The sequence below is a fragment of the Mus musculus genome, chromosome 5 (assembly GCF_000001635.26).
Source record: "Mus musculus strain C57BL/6J chromosome 5, GRCm38.p6 C57BL/6J".
NCBI lineage: Eukaryota > Metazoa > Chordata > Mammalia > Rodentia > Muridae > Mus > Mus musculus.
The window spans coordinates 86,002,854-86,020,194 of record NC_000071.6 but is presented as its reverse complement, the minus strand read 5'-3'; the positions used below and the strand labels follow the sequence as shown (position 1 = coordinate 86,020,194).

Here is a 17,341-nt window from a genome sequence, read left to right as displayed (position 1 = left end):
AGTGTATGCAATGGTGTCAGCGTTTGGATGCTGATTATGGGGTGGATCCCTGGATATGGCAGTCTCTACATGGACCATCCTATCGTCTCAGCTCCAAACTTTGTCTCTGTAACTCCTTCCAAGGGTGTTTTGTTCCCACTTCTAAGGAGGGGCATAGTGTCCACACTTCAGTCTTCATTTTTCTTGAGTTTCATGTGTTTAGGAAATTGTATCTTATATCTTGGGTATCCTAGGTTTTGGGCTAACATCCACTTATCAGTGAGTACATATTGTGTGAGTTCCTTTGTGAATGTGTTACCCCACTCAGGATGATGCCCTCCAGGTCCATCCATTTGGCTAGGAATTTCATAAATTCATTCTTTTTAATAGCTGAGTAGTACTCCATTGTGTAGATGTACCACATTTTCTGTATCCATTCCTCTGTTGAGGGGCATCTGGGTTCTTTCCAGCTTCTGGCTATTATAAATAAGGCTGCTATGAACATAGTGGAGCATGTGTCCTTCTTACCAGTTGGGGCATCTTCTGGATATATGCCCAGGAGAGGTAAAGGATATACCTTCTTCTCAGCACCTCATGGTACCTTCTCCAAAATTGACCACATAATAGGTCACAAAACAGGCCTCAACAGATTCAAAAATATTGAAATTGTCCCATGTATCCTATCAGATCACCATGCACTAAGGCTGATCTTCAATAACAAAAAAAATAATAGAAAGCCAACACTCACGTGGAAACTGAACAACACTCTTCTCAATGATACCTTGGTCAAGGAAGGAATAAAGAAAGAAATTAAAGACTTTTTAGAGTTTAATGAAAATGAAGCCACAACGTACCCAAACCTTTGGGACACAATGAAAGCATTTCTAAGAGGGAAACTCATAGCTCTGAGTGCCTCCAAGAAGAAACGGGAGAGAGCACATACTAGCAGCTTGATATTTTCTTTATTTACATTTCAAATGCTATCCCGAAAGTTCCTTATACCCTTCCCCCGCCCTGCTCCCCTACCCACCCACTCCTGCTTCTTGGCCCTGGTGTTCCCCTGTACTGGGGCATATAAAGTTTGCAAGACCAAGGGGCCTCTCTTCCCAGTGATGGCCGACTAGGCCATCTTCTGCTACATATGCAGCTAGAGACACGAGCTCTGGGGGTACTGGTTAGTTCATATTGTTGTTCCACCTATAGGACTGCAGACCCCTTCAGCTCCTTGGGTATTTTCTCTAGCTCCTCCATTGGGGGCCCTGTGTTCCATCCAATAGCTGACTGTTCATACTCCCATTTTGAACGTAAGACAATTCTCTTCTTATAAAAATAACTATAGTATAAATATTTCCTCACTTAGTCATATGAACCTTACTTTTCCATATTCACAGTATGGCTGCTGTAGACATTTAATGAACTTCTTTTTTTCAATGAACTTTTTAAGAACTTTTTTATAATTGCAGCTCTGAGGGAATATGAAAATCGCCTGTTAGTCTTTGAACTCAAGAGTTGACATGTCTCACAGAGGTTTTGGCTTTACATTAAATCGTATGTCTTAGCATTTGAATTTTTGTTTATTAGAGTGCTAACTTATGAATAGAAAGTAGTTGTTAAGTCCTTATCGGTTTTCTTTACAACTTATATGTCTCCAATTTTATTTTGTCCTGATTGTTTTTTAACGGAGACTAATTTTAAGTAAGTCTGTTCGTTTCAGTGGTATTTGTTTTGCAGAGGCTAAGATGGAGCTGCCTCTGGATATGCGTCTGGGAGATCCCTTTCAGGCAACATTGGCGAAGGACCCAGAAACCGCAGAGCTTGTCCCCATGGGTAAGCTCAGGAGCGATGCTGAACATAACAGACTACTGCAGGATTGCTTTGTGTCTGTGTGCTCACTCTTCTTCCTCTCCTCTTTCTTTTCCCCTTTGCCTCGTCCTTCCCTCTCTTCCTCCCCATCTCTCAACATTAAAATGTATTCCAACATTACCATCACCAGCCTCCATGAGAACAATTGTGGATGAGCATTGATGCCAAATACAGCACCGTGTGTTTGTAGTCTGAATTCTGGAGGTCAAGTGGCGCTACTGCCTATCAAGTGTGTTGTCTCCTTTAGCAAGCCCAGGAGCCTATAAGTGAGAAGATACATGAAGAGATTTTTATGAGAAATTATGGAAATTAACTGATCTGCCCCAGTATATGCTTCGTGCAGAACTAGGGCACACACTATCTTCTGAACCTCTGGACACCAATAATGGCATCTGGGACTTGAAACCTTTGTGAACATGAATGTTAATAGCATCAGTCACCCAATCAAATATTCACTTTAATGTTAAGAGCCTAGAAGCCTCATGCTGTATTACATAGTCAGTAAGCATTTAGTTTCTGAGAGGCTACACATAATTCTAAGGAATATAGTAGTATAGGGTTAGGGTGTTCTTGAGTGTTTGCTGATAAAGCAGTATTTACATATAGGAAGTATTTCTCTTACTAACTGAAAGGAATGTGACTGTGAAGAGACACCATACCCTAGATAGCTGTTATAAATGAGCATTCAGTTGGGGGCTTGCTCACAGTTTTATAGGTTAGGCCATTATCATGGTGGCAAACATGGCAGCAAGGCTGGCAGGCATGGTGCTGGAGAAGTTGAGAGCCTACATCCTGATCTGCAGGCAAAGAGAGACACTGGCATTGGCATTGGCATTACTTTTTGAAGCTTAAGGCCCTCCAGACACACTTCCTCCAACAAGGCCACACCTAATCTTCAAATACTGTCACTACCGGGTGACTAAACATTCAAATATATGAGCTTTGTGAGCCTCTGGGGGAATTTTTGTTCAGAGCACAGAAATGATAACAACTATTCCTCAAAGTCAAACAGGTTGGTTAACTTACAGGTCACTGATGGTATTGCCACTTAACTTTTTCTATGAACTATTTTACATTTATCATCTTTAGATAAACTCTTAACAGTTATTCTCTCTTGATACATTTATTTATAAGGCAGTGAGGGTAAAGTACAGAAAGGATGGTTCAGTGTGAAAACATAATTTGAGCTTTTCCAGGCTAGGAAAATTTTGTTTTCAAAATTTTGTTGCTCTGTGTGAACCCCCACTTCCCCAGACAGGGTTTCCCTGTGCGGCCCTGGTGCCTGGGCTCACTCTGTAGAGTAGGCTGCTCTGGAACTCATCTGTCTGCCTCTGCCTCTCGAGTGCTGGTGTTAAAGGTGTTTGTTTTTATCTTTTCTCTGTTTCAATAGTTATGCATTTTCTTTATTGCATTGTATAATGTGACCCTTAACATTGTCAAATATCTAGTAATGTACACTGGAAGCTGATGATAATGTATTAAGAGGCTTGGAAAGTTCCTAAGTGCAAAGGGAACCTGAAATGGGACAGTGATTATTTAGCCAAACCTTACATTTTGCTTTTTTGTAGTGTTGACTTAACTAAGTAGAAATGTTTCTGGTTAATCATCAAATGGACAAAACCCCGCTCGTCATTGTGATGATACATTTTTATTTTGGATCATGTTAAGCTTTGTAAACACATGGAGCTCATTATCGTGTCCCCCCTAATATTAGTTTCCATGGTAGCATTAGTGCCACAGTGAGATAAATAACAGAGTGCTTAGTTTGTGCCAGTCATTCTTTCCTTCTCATGCATTCACAGAATTCGTTTAATACACACCTTTTAAAAGAAGGAAATCAAGGCTTAGAGGGAGAGATTCAATAGTCGAGAATCATGCAGCTTATGTCCAGGGCGAATGTGACCTTCGGCATTCTATTTTCAGAGTCAGTGATCTTCTATCTGCCTGTCTATTAATACAGATAATATGTGTATTATTATTTTTATTTTTCCCCTAGATCTTATAAGACCACGAGATACATACCGCTTTTTTGTTGAGCAACATGGTTTGAAAGTTTTTAAAACATTGGATACAATATATTTTTCTACTGGAAAATTGGTTTTAGGACCTTATGAAGAGAAAGGAAAACAGCATGTTGGCCAAGATATATTGGTGGGTATACGTTTCCACTTACTTCTGTTTCTCTGAAGTACAACTGATGATATGTTAAAATTCTGTTTACTTGGTAGTGAAATCTCATAATTTCACTGCACAAAGAAATCTTCCACTTATTAAATCTGTTGGAAGTTAGCCAATACTCATGTTGGGGCTAGTAGCGAGGAACTTGGGCTGCTGCCTCTGGGTAATTAGAGCAGATTAATCAACTACTGTTACATATATGTATATAATATACATATTTGCATGGAATAAGACATGAATTTGAAAGAGGGCAAGGAGGGATAATAAATGGGAAGGTTTGAAGTAAGGGAAGGGAAGGGAGAAATGATGTAATTTAATCTAAAAAAAAAATAGGACATTTTAAAAAATGTTTCTTACTGCTTTAAAACTGTACCGAGTATTCTTTTCTGTTTATTCTTATTGTGTTTCAGAACTTTGTTTCCATTTGTCTACCTGTGACTTAGTACTCATTGAGATTAGCTCAATATTCCTGGAGTGTTGTGTGGGTATATGGTGCTTTCGAGCTTGTGTGTGTTTGGCTTATTTTATATAACATAAGGAGCTCTAGTTTTATTTGATGACACAAGTGATAAGATTTTCTTTCTTATATATTCAGTATATATTCAGTGCAGGGATCATATTGTAGCTGTGGGTTTAATTCCCACCCTCCTCCCACCGAGGGATCTCTGTGATATTTTCTATAGGGTAGCACAATTACATTTGTGCCAATGGGATAGAAATGTTCACCTTTCTCTGTAACCTTATCAGTATTTTTTATCTTTAGTCATTTGATAATAATCATTCTTCATGGAATAAGGTGATAGATAGCTTGTAATTTTATTTCCCTATTGATTAGTTTGGCATTCTGATATTCAAATATTACCTATTTGTATGTTCTCATTCGAAAAATGTCTATGTAGAGCTATTTCTCATTTTAAATAAAGATTTTCTCAATTAAAGGTTGGCAAAATGAGAAGAGGTATTCTTAGAGATGCAAGCTAATTAGATAAGGAAAATGATCTAGAAATATATGCAAGACTGTCTAAATTCGCCTTTTCTGCTTGAAGCATGTGTTTAAATGACTTACGAAAATTTAAAAAAAAAAATTTTAGTTAAAAGTAGACCTTCAGAATCTTTGAGGAGTATTTTTCTATTTAGAGAGCTATCCTTCTATAGGTGTTGAGAATATAAATTACAGAGTCACACACCCTGATTCTAATCCCAGTCATTACATTGACTTTTGAAAGTTACCTAACTTCTGTTCTTACATTCGTCAGCTGTGAAAAGCCACCGAAACAGCACCTGTGTCAACATGAGGCATAAGTAAATGAACAAGACACATGTGCTCTTGGAGAGCTAAGCTCTAAACAGTAAAGAATAACCATCAGTAATAAGCTAGGTTCTAATTTACTCTGATATTTGTTTCCTTAGTTTAATAATAGTACTATAGATTTAGTGTTTCCAAAAATGAACATTTGTTTCTCAATTTTGGAGTCTGAAATGTGTTTGTTGAAGGCATACTTTCCTTCAGGAGGAGAGAAATGGGGAGAAATGGAGAGTAGAAAGCACATAATCTTTTAAGAAGCATGTATAACATTTTTTTAAAAGAAAAGTTTACTGCTAAAGTGGTTCTGACTTGTCATGACATTGAATGAACAAAATTACAGCAAAAGCTAGTTAGAGTTTTTTATTTTATTTTTCTATTGCCCTAACAAAGTACCACATACTAGTGGTTTAAGTAGTGGCCTCTACCTTATTTTGGCTTGTTACAGATGGCAGGCTTGGCTGTATCAGAAGATTACAGGTCAGGAATGAAGACCCTGACAGCTTCTTTTCTTTTCTAAGGATGAGTCTGTTTGTTGATATTGTTGGGAGAATTTAGTTCCCGTGTGGCTATGGAACTGTTGTGCTCAGTTTTTCTCTGAATGTTGGAGCTTTTAGAAATAGCCTATGTTCCTCAGCTTGTGGCTACTTGTCCTTACCAACAGCAACAGTGCAAAAGCCTTTTTGTTAAAATTGCTCTAAAGGGATCTGCAACCCTATAGGTGGAACAACAATATGAACTAACCAGTACCCCCCAGAGCTCGTGACTCTAGCTGCACATGTATCAGAAGATGGCCTAGTCAGCCATCAGTGGAAAGAGAGGCCCATTGGTCTTGCAAACTTTATATGCCTCAGTACAGGGGAACGCCAGGGCCAAGAAGTGGGAGTGGGTGGGAGGGGGAGGGTATGGGGGACTTTTGGGATAGCATTGGAAATGTAAATGAAGAAAATACGTAATTAAAATAAAATTACAAAAAAAAAAGAAAAAAATTACTCTCTTTGCCTTGGTTTTTTCTTCCTCGCCCCTACCCACTCTCTTTTCCTCCCTGCCGTGTGTGTGTGTGTGTGTGTGTGTGTGTGTGTGTGTGTGTGTGTGTGTGTGTGTTTGTTTTGAGGCTGTGTATGAGGTAGGTTGGGTGGAGTTTCTCTTTAAGGTTTGTGTGATTAGGTTGGGTTTAGTTAAAATTAAGGATTACTCCCTGTTCCAAGTTCCATTTGCCACATAAGGTGTATTTCCAAGTTCTGCAAATTAAAATGCAAACATCTATGAAGAGTTATTTTGCCTGCTGTATTTCATTGAAGGATTTCTGTAGTATAATTGTGGTTCAATTTGAAATGAGATTTTTATTTTTAATTTTATAGGTTTTTTATGTTAACTTTGGTGACCTTTTATGTACATTACATGAAACACCTTATAAGTTAACTACTGGGGATTCATTCTATGTTCCTTCAGGTAAGAACGGCTAAAGCATCCTTTAGATTCATATTGTTTCAGAGTCAGTGTTAGTGTACAGTTCCGTTCATGTAAAAGTGCTCAAAATAGACTACCATGTTACTGATGCCAATGCAGCTCAGTATAGTTTCCTTTCATTAAGGAAGTATATTAGTTTTTGATGTGTGAAATTCAGACAACTTTATTGCTAAAAATAAAAATGTTGAATAGAAGTTGTGCTACATTTCAAGCTATAAGGGAAGTTATTTCTGCAGTGGTATTTCCTATGACATTTTATAGCCCTTTAATTTTGACCAGCATAGCATAAAAGATTACAAGTCATTAGTAATAGGCATTTTAATTTATTTGCTTGTTTATTCTTTCATTCAGTAAATAAGATTAACAGTGTACTGTGGTACCAAGTATAGCCTTTTAAATTTAACATAAATAAATGGAAAAGAGAGAGAAGGCTCCACATTCATAGAGTACACGTTGGATGAATAGTTTAGCTGTTTGTGCCTCTGTCTTGTTGTGGTGCTGGGAATTGCACTGAGATCCTTTTCTTATTGCGGGGCAAGCGCTCACTGAGCGCATCGCCAGCCCCACACTCTATAGGTCTTCCTGGATATCGACTTTATATAGAGAAAGGCACAGTGATATTTCACGCAAGTAAACCTGTCATATGTGACACTATCTGACAGTCTGTTAAAATTAATTAAAAACAGCATTTGGCTTTAAAAATTATTTTATCCTTACCTGTGTATGGGTGTCTGGTTTATAGGAGCCCACAGCATTTTTAAAGACTATTTAAAGATTGGTTTCAGAATGTTTTTCTCTTCTTGCACATGTTTAATTTAACTCTGCCTTTGTAATACAGTGATAGGAAATTTATGTTTTTTCAGATTGTCACTGAATCAGTAGCTGGCGATGAACTTTGTGTCTTTGGAGTCATGCAGTTAAATCAGTTACTTTAAGTTAGAGAACGGTTTCTGTTTCATATTGTATACTTGTCTGTGTTAAGTGGTGAATACTCAAAAAGAAATGATTCTTGTGGGGGAAATATATCTTTTTGCTACTTGAAATAATTATATTTTCTTGTTACTTCACTTTTAGGTAATCATTACAACATTAAAAACCTCTTGAATGTGGAAAGTAGTCTTCTTTTTACTCAAATAAAAAGGTGAAATAAATGTGTATGTATATAAAATACGTTGTTTATATGTACATTTTAATAACTGATTATTTTAAAGTAAAATTTTTGTTTAGTTTTGCATTAGTTAATCATTTCGTACTCCTTGTTAAACATTTCATAATCTTGTATGTATCTTTTGATTTTTCCTTGAGTGTAAATACTGTGTTTAGTGATGACTATTTTGTTGGTATTGCTTTCATAATATTAAAAATTAAAAAACACAAAGTGGCATCTTGTCTGTGGTGGTGTTCTTATATCAGTCAGGGGTAGAGTACATGGCAGTCCTCTGTTCATCCTAGCTTGATGCCTGGCTTGGTGGCCAAAGCTGTTTCATGCCTGGGGCACATGAAATCCTTTTTTTTTTTTTTTTCCATTTTTTATTAGGTATTTAGCTCATTTACATTTCCAATGCTATACCAAAAGTCCCCCATACCCACCCACCCCCACTCCCCTACCCACCCACTCCCCCTTTTTGGCCCTGGCATTCCCCTGTACTGGGGCATACAAAGTTTGCGTGTCCAATGGGCCTCTCTTTCCAGTGATGGCCGACTAGGCCATCTTTTGATACATATGCAGGTAGAGTCAAGAGCTCCGGGGTACTGGTTAGTTCATAATGTTGTTCCACCTATAGGGTTGCAAATCCCTTTAGCTCCTTGGGTTCTTTCTCTAGCTCCTCCATTGGGAGCCCTGTGATCCATCCATTAGCTGACTGTGAGCATCCACTTCTGTGTTTGCTAGGCCCCGGCATAGTCTCACAAGAGATAGCTACATCTGGGTCCTTTCGATAAAATCTTGCTAGTGTATGCAATGGTGTCAGCGTTTGGATGCTGATTATGGGGTGGATCCCTGGATATGGCAGTCTCTACATGGTCCATCCTTTCATCTCAGCTCCAAACTTTGTCTCTGTAACTCCTTCCATGGGTGTTTTGTTCCCACTTCTAAGGAGGGGCATAGTGTCCACACTTCAGTCTTCATTCTTCTTGAGTTTCATGTGTTTAGCAAATTGTACCTTATATCTTGGGAATCCTAGGTTTGGGGCTAATATCCACTTATCAGTGAGTACATATTGTGTGAGTTCCTTTGTGAATGTGTTACCTCACTCAGGATGATGCCCTCCAGGTCCATCCATTTGGCTAGGAATTTCATAAATTCATTCTTTTTAATAGCTGAGTAGTACTCCATTGTGTAGATGTACCACATTTTCTGTATCCATTCCTCTGTTGAGGGGCATCTGGGTTCTTTCCAGCTTCTGGCTATTATAAATAAGGTTGCTATGAACATAGTGGAGCATGTGTCCTTCTTACCAGTTGGGGCATCTTCTGGATCAATGCCCAGGAGAGGTATTGCTGGATCCTCCGGTAGTACTATGTCCAATTTTCTGAGGAACCTCCAGACTGATTTCCAGAGTGGTTGTACAAGCCTGCAGTCCCACCAACAATGGAGGAGTGTTCCTCTTTCTCCACACCCACGCCAGCATCTGCTGTCACCTGAATTTTTGATCTTAGCCATTCTGACTGGTGTGAGGTGGAATCTCAGGGTTGTGTTGATTTGCATTTCCCTGATGATTAAGGATGTTGAACATTTTTTCAGGTGCTTCTCTGCCATTCGGTATTCCTCAGGTGAGAATTCTTTGTTCAGTTCTGAGCCCCATTTTTTAATGGGGTTGTTCGATTTTCTGAAGTCCACCTTCTTGAGTTCTTTATATATGTTGGATATTAGTCCCCTATCTGATTTAGGATAGGTAAAGATCCTTTCCCAATCTGTTGGTGGTCTTTTTGTCTTATTGACGATGTCTTTTGCCTTGCAGAAACTTTGGAGTTTCATGAGGTCCCATTTGTCAATTCTCGATCTTACAGCACATGCCATTGCTGTTCTGTTCAGGAATTTTTCCCCTGTGCCCATATCTTCAAGGCTTTTCCCCACTTTCTCCTCTATAAGTTTCAGTGTCTCTGGTTTTATGTGAAGTTCTTTGATCCACTTAGATTTGACCTTAGTACAAGGAGATAAGTGTGGATCGATTCGCATTCTTCTACATGATAACAACCAGTTGTGCCAGCACCAATTGTTGAAAATGCTGTCTTTCTTCCACTGGATGGTTTTAGCTCCCTTGTCGAAGATCAAGTGACCATAGGTGTGTGGGTTCATTTCTAGGTCTTCAATTCTATTCCATTGGTCTACTTGTCTGTTTCTATACCAGTACCATGCAGTTTTTATCACAATTGCTCTGTAGTAAAGCTTTAGGTCAGGCATGGTGATTCCACCAGAGGTTCTTTTATCCTTGAGAAGACTTTTTGCTATCCTAGGTTTTTTGTTATTCCAGATGAATTTGCAGATTGCTCCTTCTAATTCGTTGAAGAATTGAGTTGGAATTTTGATGGGGATTGCATTGAATCTGTACATTGCTTTTGGCAAGATAGCCATTTTTACAATGTTGATCCTGCCAATCCATGAGCATGGGAGATCTTTCCATCTTCTGAGATCTTGTTTAATTTCTTTCTTCAGAGATTTGAAGTTTTTATCATACAGATCTTTCACCTCCTTAGTTAGAGTTACGCCAAGGTAATTTATACTATTTGTGACTATTGAGAAGGGTGTTGTTTCCCTAATTTCTTTCTCAGCCTGTTTATTCTTTGTATAGAGAAAGGCCATTGACTTGTTTGAGTTTATTTTATATCCAGCTACTTCACCGAAGCTGCTTATCAGGTTTAGGAGTTCTCTGGTAGAATTTTTAGGGTCACTTATATATACTATCATATCATCTGCAAAAAGTGATATTTTGACTTCCTCTTTTCCAATTTGTATCCCCTTGATCTCCTTTTGTTGTCGAATTGCTCTGGCTAATACTTCAAGTACTATGTTGAAAAGGTAGGGAGAAAGTGGGCAGCCTTGTCTAGTCCCTGATTTTAGTGGGATTGCTTCCAGCTTCTCTCCATTTACTTTGATGTTGGCTACTGGTTTGCTGTAGATTGCTTTTATCATGTTTAGGTATGGGCCTTGAATTCCTGATCTTTCCAAAACTTTTATCATGAATGGGTGTTGAATCTTGTTAAATGCTTTTTCTGCATCTAACGAGATGATCATGTGGTTTTTGTCTTTGAGTTTGTTTATATAATGGATTACATTGATGGATTTTCGTATATTAAACCATCCCTGCATTCCTGGAATTAAACCTACTTGGTCAGAATGGATGATTGCTTCAATATGTTCTTGGATTCGGTTAGCAAGAATTTTATTGAGGATTTTTGCATCGATATTCATAAGAGAAATTGGTCTGAAGTTCTCTATCTTTGTTGGATCTTTCTGTGGTTTAGGTATCAGAGTAATAGTGGCTTCATAAAATGAGTTGGGTAGAGTACCTTCTACTTCTATTTTGTGAAATAGTTTGTGCAGAACTGGAATTAGATCTTCTTTGAAGGTCTGATAGAACTCTGCACTAAACCCATCTGGTCCTGGGCTTTTTTTGGCTGGGAGACTATTAATAACTGCTTCTATTTCTTTAGGTGATAAGGGATTGTTTAGATGGTCAACTTGATCCTGACTCAACTTTGGTACCTGGTATCTGTCCAGAAATTTGTCCATTTCGTCCAGGTTATCCAGTTTTGTTGAGTATAACCTTTTGTAGAAGGATCTGATGGTGTTTTGGATTTCTTCAGGATCTGTTGTTATGTCTCCCTTTTCATTTCTGATTTTGTTAATTAGGATTTTGTCCCTGTGCCTTTTAGTAAGTCTAGCTAAGGGTTTATCTATCTTGTTGATTTTCTCAAAGAACCAACTCCTCGTTTGGTTAATTCTTTGAATAGTTCTTCTTGTTTCCACTTGGTTGATTTCACCCCTGAGTCTGATTATTTCCTGCCGTCTACTCCTCTTGGGTGAATTTGCTTCCTTTTTTTCTAGAGCTTTCAGATGTGTTGTCAAGCTGCTAGTATGTGCTCTCTCCCGTTTCTTCTTGGAGGCACTCAGAGCTATGAGTTTCCCTCTTAGAAATGCTTTCATTGTGTCCCAAAGGTTTGGGTACGTTGTGGCTTCATTTTCATTAAACTCTAAAAAGTCTTTAATTTCTTTCTTTATTCCTTCCTTGACCAAGGTATCATTGAGAAGAGTGTTGTTCAGTTTCCACGTGAATGTTGGCTTTCCATTATTTATGTTGTTATTGAAGATCAGTCTTAGGCCATGGTGGTCTGATAGGATACATGGGACAATTTCAATATTTTTGTATCTGTTGAGGCCTGTTTTGTGACCAATTATATGGTCAATTTTGGAGAAGGTCCTGTGAGGTGCTGAGAAGAAGGTATATCCTTTTGTTTTAGGATAAAATGTTCTGTAGATATCTGTTAAGTCCATTTGTTTCATAACTTCTGTTAGTTTCACTGTATCCCTGTTTAGTTTCTGTTTCCACGATCTGTCCCCTGATGAAAGTGGTGTGTTGAAGTCTCCCACTATTATTGTGTGAGGTGCAATGTGTGCTTTGAGCTTTACTAAAATGTCTTTAATGAATGTGGCTGCCCTTGCATTTGGAGCGTAGATATTCAGAATTGAGAGTTCCTTTTGGAGGATTTAACCTTTGATGAGTATGAAGTGTCCCTCCTTGTCTTTTTTGATAACTTTGGGTTGGAAGTCGATTTTATCCGATATTAGAATGGCTACTCCAGCTTGTTTCTTCAGACCATTTGCTTGGAAAATTGTTTTCCAGCCTTTCACTCTGAGGTAGTGTCTGTCTTTTTTCCTCAGATGGGTTTCCTGTAAGCAGCAGAATGTTGGGTCCTGTTTGTGTAGCCAGTCTGTTAATCTATGTCTTTTTATTGGGGAATTGAGTCCATTGATATTAAGAGATATTAAGGAAAAGTAATTGTTGCTTCCTTTTATTTTTGTTGTTAGAGTTGGCATTCTGTTCTTTTGGCTGTCTTCCTTTTGGTTTGTTGAGGGATTACTTTCTTGTTTGTTCTAGGGCGTGATTTCCGTCCTTGTATTGCTTCTTTTCTGTTATTATCCTTTGAAGGGCTGGATTCGTGGAAAGATATTGTGTGAATTTGGTTTTGTTGTGGAATACTTTGGTTTCTCCATCTATGGTAATTGAGAGTTTGGCCGGGTATAGTAGCCTGGGCTGGCATTTGTGTTCTCTTAGTGTCTGTATAACATCTGTCCAGGCTCTTCTGGCTTTCATAGTCTCTGGTGAAAAGTCTGGTATAATTCTGATAGGCCTTCCTTTATATGTTACTTGACCTTTCTCCCTTACTGCTTTTAATATTCTATCTTTATGTAGTGCATTTGTTGTTCTGATTATTATGTGTCGGGAGGAATTTCTTTTCTGGTCTAGTCTATTTGGAATTCTGTAGGCTTCTTGTATGATCATGGGCATCTCTTTCTTTATGTTTGGGAAGTTTTCTTCAATTATTTTGTTGAAGATATTAGCTGGCCCTTTAAGTTGAAAATCTTCATTCTCATCAATTCCTATTATCCGTAGGTTTGGCCTTCTCATTGTGTCCTGGATTTCCTGGATGTTTTGAGTTAGGATCCTTTTGCATTTTGTATTTTCTTTGACTGTTGTGTCGATGTTCTCTATGGAATCTTCTGCACCTGAGATTCTCTCTTCCATCTCTTGTATTCTGTTGCTGATGCTCCCATCTATGGTTCCAGATCTCTTTCCTAGGGTTTCTATCTCCAGCGTTGCCTCGCTTTGGGTTTTCTTTATTGTGTCTACTTCCCCTTTTAGTTCTAGTATGGTTTTGTTCATTTCCATCACCTGTTTGGATGTGTTTTCCTGTTTTTCTTTAATGATTTCTACCTGTTTGGCTGTGTTTTCCTGCTTTTCTTTAAGAGCCTGTAACTCTTTAGCAGTGCTCTCCTGTAATTCTTTAAGTGACTTATGAAAGTCCTTCTTGATGTCCTCTATCATCATCATGAGAAATGTTTTTAAATCTGGGTCTAGATTTTCGGTTGTGTTGGGGTGCCCAGGACTAGGTAGGGTGGGAGTGCTGCGTTCTGATGATGGTGAGTGGTCTTGATTTCTGTTAGTAGGATTCTTACGTTTGCCTTTCGCCATCTGGTAATCTCTGAAGCTAGCTGTTATAGTTGTCTCTGTTAAGAGCTTGTACTTCAGGTGACTCTGTTAGCCTCTATAAGCAGACCTGGGAGGGTAGCACTCTCCTTGGTTTCAGTGGGTAGAGTATTCTCTGCAGGAAAGCTCTCTTCTTGCAGGGAAGGTACCCAGATATCTGGTGTTCGAATCAGACTCCTGGCAGAAGTTGTGTTCCACTCACTAGAGGTCTTAGGATCCCGTGGGGAATCCCGTGTGGGCCCTTGCGGGTGTCAGGCGACTCTGCTGGCAAGGAAGCCCGGGGCTCGAGTGGAGCAGAAGGGGCTTTTGCCCCGGGTCAGGCCCGGGTAGCCTGCTTCCCTATGTACCGCAGTCTCAGGTTCCGCCTGATTGGATTGGGGCCGGTGCTGTGTTCCACTCACCAGAGGTCTTAGGATCCCGTGGGGAATCCTGTGTGGGCCCTTGCGGGTGTCAGGCAACTCCGCTGGCCAGGAAGCCTGGGGCTCGAGTGGCACATGAAATCCTGACCCTACTCTGATACACACTGCTATTCAAGCCTAGTGATGACTGTGAAGCAAGCGTCTGGGCCCCGATAGACAAAAGGTGGTTATGGCATGAAGAGACTACATGGGTGCCTCTGGTTGTGGCTGTATTGGGGGCACCACTGTGTGTGCTGAGATGCAGAAGCTGCAAATGGAAGCTCCCCATATCATCGTGGGGACCCCTGGCCGGGTGTTTGATAGGCTTAACTGGAGATACCTGTCCCCCAAATATATCAAGATGTTTGTACTGGATGAAGCCGATGAAATACCCAGTAGGCAATATTCCTCTATGACCGTAGCTCCTGCCTGCAGTTTCCTGCCCTGCTTGAGTTTCTGTACTCACAGCTTTTGATGATGAACTGTGAGCAAAATAAACCCTTTCCTTCTCAAGTTGCTTTTGGTCGTGATGTTTCATCACAGCAATATAACCCTAACTAGGACGGGATTGAACTCAGTTTCATGCATACTAGTTAAGTAGTGTAGTAATTGCGCTACATCCCAACTGACACTAAAATGAAGTCATCTTTTCCCGTTTTTAACATCAGGGCTAATACTTTATAATAATGCCTACTGTCGACTTCTGTTGTCTGCAGATCTCGTCTGCTGGACCTGAGATCTGAGGCCCTGAAAGAGTGGGGTGAACTGCAGTCTGATGCTGCAGACATCCTTACTTCAGTTTCAGTGTACTTATATGCACACGTGTAACAAAGAGAGCAAAAAAAAAAAAAAAAACATGTAAATAAATGCCAGTAAGCACATGGTAAATATTAACAAGACAGCCCTTTCCCAGGACAGACCAACTTTAATACTGTCATAGACGGTGGCTTATATCTTGGAAAGCAAGGCAGAAACCATCAACCATCTCCAGATTCAGGGTACATCCCTCAGCAGATCCTCTCACCAGATTGGGTCTATAGCTGCGATCTGACATCCAACAAAAATAAAGACGTCTTGTAAATTGAATGTGAATGTTTAACACAGGAGGCACAAAGTCACTCATAAGAACAATCCAGGAAAGGAATGGACCTGAAGTGAAAGGCCTTCTATCACAGTTCTGCAAGGTGGTGCTTACCATCTGTCTTTCTCTTGACCATGTCCTCATTCCTTACTGTGTTTACAATCATAAACAAAGCTAGTGGAAATATTAGAGCATAGCAAGATAATTTACAAAAGATACAATTCTCAGTTTTTAAACCTTTCCCCTTTTGGTTCAATTTAGAACCAATGACACGACAGCCAAAATGATTTTTCGATTTTTCAGGAGAGGGTACCGGATGCCTTGGGGTTAGGTATCCTGTGTATGGTGTGCATACTCACAAGCTGTCTGCTCTGTGACTATTAAACTTAACTGGACCTTGTTTGTTTGTTTTTTTAAATACACACACACACACACACACACACATATATATACATATATACATACACACACATATACACATACATATATATATACACATACACATATATATACACATGCATATATATATATGAATGAGAACACTGTAGCTGTCTTCAGACACACCAGAAGAAGGCATCAGACCTTATTACAGATAGTTGTGATCCACCATGTGGTTGCTGGGAATTGAACTCAGGACTTCTGAAAGAGCAGTCAGTGCTCTTAACTGCTGAGCCATCTCTCCAGTCCTTAACTGGACCTTGTAAATGATGCTAAAATAGGAACCTCATGAAGTGCTTAATGAAATATTTAAAGTTTGCCATGTAAGTATTTTGTTAAGGACTATTTAGAAAACATTCATCCATCCAGTTAGTCATTTTAGAAGACTAAGGGTCAGAGATCATAATGGAGAGATGATTAATTTCACTGTGAGGTGGATGGTCAAGCTGCACAGGTTATGCCCATTGAGATCATCTAGAGCCCCCATTCTCACTGGATTTAAGAAAAAAAAAAGATGTAAGTGTTCAACTAAAACTAGAAGTTTAATAGAGAAAGGCTGCATACTTGAAGGTATGCATAAATGACAGTTTATATCTCTGCAAATACTTTTTGGGACATGAGGAACAAGTGTATGATCTGGGAAGACAATTTAGACTAGATTAAGAAGAAAAGAGATTTTTTTTATGTGGCAAGTACCCATACATATCACATCAGTTATTTTGAGAGAGTGTCTATGTAACCAAGCCTAGGCTTGATCTCTTAATCGTTTTTCTTCAGCCTCTTTGGGAATTTTAGGCACATGGCACCATGTCTAGTACAAGAACATCCTCAGTGTTTTGAAAACTGCAAAGTCCCCACACGTAAATTCATATTGCTGCTAAGTATGTCATGTTTGCTGTGCATAAAATGAAAATTTTCTATAAATGTAAATGTCGGGGTACATTGCATGACTATATTGAATTGTTGATTGCTAAACAAGCAGAGAGCTGAGTATTAGCCAGGTCTTGGCATTGACGTTCCTATGGCCATCACTGGCCTCATGTTTTTTTTTTTTTTTTTTTTTATTACGTATTTTCTTCAATTACATTTCCAATGCTATCCCAAAAGTCCGCCCCCCCCCACTCCCCTACCCACCCATTCCCATTTTTTTGGCCCTGGAATTCCCCTGTACTGGGGCATATAAAGTTTGCCTGACCAATGGGCCTCTCTTTCCAGTGATGGCCGACTAGGTCATCTTTTGATACACATGCAGCTAGAGTCAAGAGCTCTGGGGTACTGGTTAGTTCATAATGTTGTTCCTCCGATAGGGTTGCAGATCTCTTTAGCTCCTTGGATACTTTCTCTAGCTCCTCCATTGGGGGCCCTGTGATCCATCCAATAGTTGACTGTGAGCATCCACTTCTGTGTTTGCTAGGCCCCGGCC

At 39.3% G+C, this 17,341-nt stretch overlaps 1 protein-coding gene across 9 annotated transcripts in view; it reads left to right on the top strand.

Moving 5' to 3' along the window:
• Cenpc1 (centromere protein C1) overlaps window positions 1-8,177 on the top strand; it is a 53,945-nt gene extending 45,768 nt beyond the window's left edge. For 6 of the 9 annotated variants that reach the window (XM_017320638.2, XM_030254097.1, NM_001345904.1 and 3 more), the window contains 4 exons: window positions 1,711-1,806; window positions 3,839-3,993; window positions 6,685-6,775; window positions 7,868-8,171. In XM_017320638.2, coding sequence (XP_017176127.1) covers window positions 1,711-1,806; window positions 3,839-3,993; window positions 6,685-6,775; window positions 7,868-7,938 — 413 coding nt within the window. In that variant the 3' untranslated portion in view covers window positions 7,939-8,171. The other 3 variants (XM_030254095.1, XM_030254096.1, XM_017320636.2) reach the window with 3 other exon arrangements.
• Window positions 8,178-17,341: the final 9,164 nt, after the last annotated feature.